General features: G+C 37.0%; 1 protein-coding gene across 1 annotated transcript; it reads left to right on the top strand.

Annotated features, from left to right (window-relative positions):
• The first annotated feature begins 288 nt into the window (after positions 1-288).
• LOC126790962 (uncharacterized) lies at positions 289-3,918 on the top strand. The gene is made up of 8 exons (XM_050517349.1): positions 289-489; positions 902-1,062; positions 1,254-1,316; positions 2,007-2,073; positions 2,261-2,361; positions 2,521-2,565; positions 2,951-3,418; positions 3,531-3,918. Exons 2-8 carry the CDS (start codon positions 928-930, stop codon positions 3,699-3,701), a joined length of 1,050 nt encoding a protein of 349 aa, XP_050373306.1. The 5' UTR covers positions 289-489; positions 902-927; the 3' UTR covers positions 3,702-3,918.
• Positions 3,919-5,544: the final 1,626 nt, after the last annotated feature.

Here is a 5,544-nt window from a genome sequence, read left to right as displayed (position 1 = left end):
ACTCTTATATCTCAGTTGGTTTTTCTAATCTGGTGTTTGCGGGATTTGTAATTGGGCTTGTTCCTCTTTTAATGAATGAAAATTGGTTAATTAACCCAAAAAAAAAATCATTAACCAACATTAGAATGACACGATGAGCTATTGTCAATCGTCACCTACTTGCCATCTACACGTATTGACTAACTGACAGGGTTGATCAACACTCCGTTGAGTCCGTTCTACACGACGCCCGAAGCATGTAGTCCCGAAATTACCCTCATATTCTCGATCACTTATCAAAGTGGTACTAGCTGCATCATCCTCGAAATCATTGCCATCTTGGGTCTTTCCCGTATTTTCACGGGTCGGGTCGGGTCGGAAATGGAACCCGCTTCTGCTGATTGTTCTTCTAGTTTGGATTTTGGCTGTTTTTGACTTTGATCACAACCCCAATTTCCTTGAACTCAAAAAAGCTATTCTCCTGCCGATTCGTTCTCAAAACCAAGAAAGGTATTCTTAATTTCTCTCATGGGTTTTGTTTATTGATCAAATGTAATTGTTGGGTTTGGTGTTCAAGTTTTGATTTTGCTTCTCTGCATAACCCAATTAATTAATCAGTTTAGATTTTAGTTCTTCAGTTTCTTATTCTTCATATACAGTACTTGGAATTTTTGCTAGCTTCTTAGTATCAGGTAGTGAATGCAAGTAATGTAGTGTTGCTGTTTGCCTTGTTCATTCTTGTATGTTATAAAATCACTTCTGGGTTCTTAAGTTTTGATTCCAAATGCAATATCTTCAAAATCGGTGACTGTTATTGAGTTGTGGTTCCAACTTAGGAACAAGAAACAGAACAAGTATGGCTGAAACTTGAGATTTTATGAATGTTTTCATGTACTAAATTCGTGTGTTTCGATAATTTCAGGGTGTTGTTGTAGACATCAGATTATCATGCGTGCACCATCATTGCTTTCACAGTGCTTGCCGGGCTTGGTGCCTCATGACAAAGCAAGTCACAGCTTGTCCTCTATTTCGGATAGAGAATCACATCTCCCTTCACCAGCTGTCGAGATTATCCCATCCAAGGTACATTAGTTATTACTCATCTCCAAACAATTTGTTGGTGTAGATTTATTACGTTTGACAGCAGAAGAATAAACACTTTTTGATTATTGTGAGAAGGGGCCTTAGGCTTTGAAGCTCTTGTTACAACTTACAACAGAGAAAGTTAACAAGTTGATTTTATTTTCTAAGATTGCTCTCTTTATACAATGCAGTCTTCTCAACCATACAAATATGCTGGTGAGAATAATGAATTACAAGGACTCAATGCTTTAAAGGTATGCCCTTAGTCTATTATCTGCTGTTGGCCCTTATGTCTTGGGTTGGTATTAAAACATATTTGTTTGTTTTATTACTTTATGGATGATTTATTGGACTCTGAAATTGGTTGTTGATTGAATAAATATAAAACAAAATCATTAATTGGTTTTACAATATCTATACCAACACAACTAGCCCAATGCCGATCCCTTGCACGGATCAGTTTTATGGGAACTGTTTTTATTTATCAGGATTCTGATGTAGGTGGTGACTTACCTGTACACAGTGCTATATTTCATGGCCTAGCACTTTTTCTTTCCTTTTCATTTTTTGCTGAATGTTTTATATCCATGTTTTGGCTTAGAGAATTGTTTATGAGAATAAAGAGAAATTACAAAGGAGTGGAGAAGCAATGCGCACAGAAACATTGGAAAACAGAAAGCTTCACCATCAAATAAGCTAAGAAAAAATACAACCCGCCCTAGGAACTAGAAAAACCCAAATTTAGATAATTAACTGACTTAATGAGCTGCTGCCCCCCAGTCCCTAGGAATAAGATATATCTGTGCTTATTAGAACTATATATATGTTCATGATTTTTAGTGTCATATTGTTGGAGTAGAATTGGCAATTCTTATGTGTTATCCAATAATCTTAAATTAAATCTTGTTATAAGCTTGATTTACCAATTTCTTCAACTTTTACAGGGAAGAGTTTGTGTTGCTGATATCATTGGCTTTAATAGTTCAGAAATGATATCTTCAAAACCAGATGGTAGGTGTATGATCTTCCAATACTTAAAGTGAAAGCTTTGAATGCAGTTTCATTCTCTATGTTTTGAACTAATGTTTTCCCTTTGGTAATGTTAATATGGTTTCATTAGTATTCTAGTCTCGCTACATCTTAAGGATTATTAAGTTGCTTGATTTGAGTTTAAATCTGGAGATACATTTACTATCAGGGTATCTAAAATCTTGGGATAGTTCTATTGATCTTGTTAATGTCTTGAAACATGAGATTCGAGATGGACAACTGAGCTTTAGAGGAAAAAGGGTACTAGAGGTATGTCTATTGAATATATATTTTTTACATCATCAATTCCTTGAAATTTTTTATTTCGATAAACAATATCACCTAGTGCTGTTCTGTTATCAAGCTTTCTCTTGTTGATTGTTAACTGGTTGATCGGTGTTTAATCTAAACACTTGGTCATTCTTTCAGCTGGGTTGCAGTTATGGCCTACCAGGAATTTTTGCTTGTTTGAAGGTATGCATCAATAAATCCCGCAGGCAAGGGTTTTGTATGCAAGTGTACTATATGCTTCTTTTCTGTAGCTCCTTTAGTCACCACTTTTTGTCAATCCTGATTTTCAGTAAGTAGTGCATTTTTATACAAACTGGAAAAAATGTTTAATTTTACTCTACCTTAAGTATTCTATGTTATACTATTTTCATAGGCATATTGCTAAGTATTGATGAAAAAGGATTCTATGTTTCAATTTTATGTATGGACATTCTGCCTGCACTAGGACTTTTTACTGCTCCAGTAGAAATATTAATAACTTACCAACCAACTATGATAAACAAAAATGTTCGATAATATACATGGTAAAAATAATATTGGAATGATATTTTATCTGACTCATTAATAGGGAGCGGGCACAGTGCATTTTCAAGACCTCAATGCAGAAAGCATAAGATGCACAACGATCCCAAATGTTCTTGCCAATCTAGAGCAAGCTCGAGATAGGCAGAGCCGACAGCCCGAGAGCCCCCTGACTCCATCAAGACACACTGTGACACAGTCGGTGCACTTCTATGCTGGTGACTGGGAAGAGCTTCCCACTGTCTTGTCTGTTGTGAGGAATGATGGATTTGAAATGACAGCAGGAATGAACCTTAGCTTCTCTGAGGAGGACTTTATGGAGGGTTGTAGCAGCCAAGATGGAAGCATTTTGGGACAAGAATCTTCCTCGAGACGATCGAGGAAGCTTTCAGGAAGCCGAGCCTGGGAGAGGGCGAGCGAGACTGAACAAGGCGGTGGATATGATATTATCTTGATGACCGAGATCCCATATTCATTAACCTCATTGAAAAAGCTTTATACACTCATAAAAAAGGTTAGTATCTTGGCCGCTTTAATTATGACGTAATGCTTCCAATGTTTTCTTCTGGACCAATTTGAATATCTTCATTGGAGAGAACATAATTCCTTTTGTTTTCAATGAGCAGTGTTCGAGACCGCCATATGGTGTGGTATATTTGGCCACAAAAAGGAATTATGTCGGCTTTAACGGCGGCGGTCGGCATCTGAAAAGCCTGGTAGATGAAGAGGGAATTTTCGGTGCTCATCTAGTGAAGGAGATGGCGGACAGAGATGTATGGAAATTTTTTGTCAAGTAAACTTACAACAATACAGAAGATCTGTAAAGAAATCAAAAATCAACTATTATAACTCCGTGCGGAATTTGTTGTTTAACATAATTTCTTCCTGTATAAAACAAAGTCCTACTTATGCTGGGTTTAACGATAAAAGTCAGTCAAAAGATTATATAATAGTAAATGGGTGTGATCCATTTTTTGTTGGCATTTATTGATTATTATACCGTAAATTAAATTATACGTTGATCATATTTTGGTTCTATTAATTATACTGTAAATTAAGTTCTATTGTAAGGCAACATTGTGAATGCCATTATATTCCAGGTGGTTTACGATGACTAGATTTTTGAGGTTGAAACATATATATATGCTAAGATCTGGTATCTGCTGTTTAGCAATTTAGGTTCTAAGTTCAGAATTGGTATGATAACTGCCCTTTACCCATAATCATAGTAATCGATCAATTTCATTGAAGAGAACATAACACAAGTAGTGTAAGATCAAAGATTCAAAGGAATCAACTATTTACCCGTAATCATAGTAATCGATCAATTTCATTCAAGAAAACATAACACAAAGTAGTGTAAGATCAAAGATTCAAAGGAATCAACTAAATCAGTTACGTATCAGACTAATAATCAATTCACGTCCAAACTTAGTCTCGATCTACTCTAAAACACACTCTAAAACTAAGTCCAAACTAGAACTAGAATCCGATAAGTGGAAGACGGACTAGTGGAGTCACTAATCAAAACAGTCGTTGAAGATCTTGCGAATTAACTGGCTCTTCTTATCAGAAACCAATTCGTCAATGAAACTGTTGACAAGTTCGTCATCCTGGTCAAGCTGCTCGTGGCTCTTCTCATCAGAAACCAATTTTTCAATCAAACTCCAGCTCTTCTCATCAGAAACTAATTCATCAATTAAACTCGAGCCCTTCTCATCAGAAACCAATTCGTCAATTAAACTCTCGATAAGAAGCTGCTGGTCTTCAAAACTTAGTGGGAACTCGAGCTGTAATACCCCGTAAATTAATATTAAATTTCCAAGTGTTTTTGGAGATTATTAATTTTGGAGGGTCCAATCTTATCGTACGAAGGTGAAATCATAAGTGTTCGAGCGTTTAAGTATTCGGAAACGTTATCGTGAGGGGTCAAGAGTTGACTTTCTATTCGTTGGGAATCTCAGAAAATTTTCTCCACGAAAATCGTACAGCTCATCGATACGAGTTCGTAGACACGCGGTACGTGTAAATCATATATCAAGTTGCTGCAGCAGTATGAGTCGGAGCTGTGGGCATTCCAGCGAGTTTGGGGCTCAAGGCTACCGTCAATCGACCACCTTCATCCCTTGGATCATGTTTGCACAAGTGGGGAAGTCAAAAGGAGCTACATCGAAAGGATCATGTCCTGCAGCCCTCTAGCCCATTATGATGGCCATTTCGGGTAAAGAGCTCATTTCATTTACTTGTTTTGTAGGTTAGATGAGTTTGTGGGAGTGAGAGTACAAATTTTGACGTGGTGATTGGCGGGCAGCCGTGCCACTGTTTTTGACTGTAAATTCAATTGAGTTTTGAAGTGTAGGGGATGAATTGAAGTGGTGTTGGGCTGGCAGCAACTGCCACTGTTTAGGGGCTGGCAGCAAATGCCACTGTTTTGAATGCTAATTTGGTTGAGTTTTGATATTTAAATTTATGTTTTGTATAGTGTTGTTGGATAGGTAGAGATGTGACAACTTTCTTGGTAAACCAAGTGAAGGTTTGTTGGTGTGAAGCTGAGATCAATTGGTTGTGATGGTGAGATTAGGTATAAGTGAGCTTGACATGATTTTGACATTAGGATAGAGGAGAGAGTTACGGTGAAGT

Source organism: Argentina anserina, chromosome 4 (genome assembly GCF_933775445.1).
Source record: "Argentina anserina chromosome 4, drPotAnse1.1, whole genome shotgun sequence".
Lineage (NCBI taxonomy): Eukaryota > Viridiplantae > Streptophyta > Magnoliopsida > Rosales > Rosaceae > Argentina > Argentina anserina.
The sequence above is the reverse complement of the archived record's forward strand: the minus strand, read 5'-3'. Positions and strand labels throughout refer to the sequence as shown.

What these genes read in the sequence shown, in the direction of transcription:
- LOC126790962 (XM_050517349.1), top strand. Translation starts at nt 928, where the DNA reads ATGCGTGCACCATCATTGCTTTCACAGTGCTTGCCGGGCTTGGTGCCT. An exon ending in GAGGAAAAAGGGTACTAGAG is followed by an intron (nt 2,362 to 2,520) that starts GTATGTCTATTG and finishes TCATTCTTTCAG; the next exon opens with CTGGGTTGCAGTTATGGCCT. An exon ending in TTTATACACTCATAAAAAAG is followed by an intron (nt 3,419 to 3,530) that starts GTTAGTATCTTG and finishes TTCAATGAGCAG; the next exon opens with TGTTCGAGACCGCCATATGG.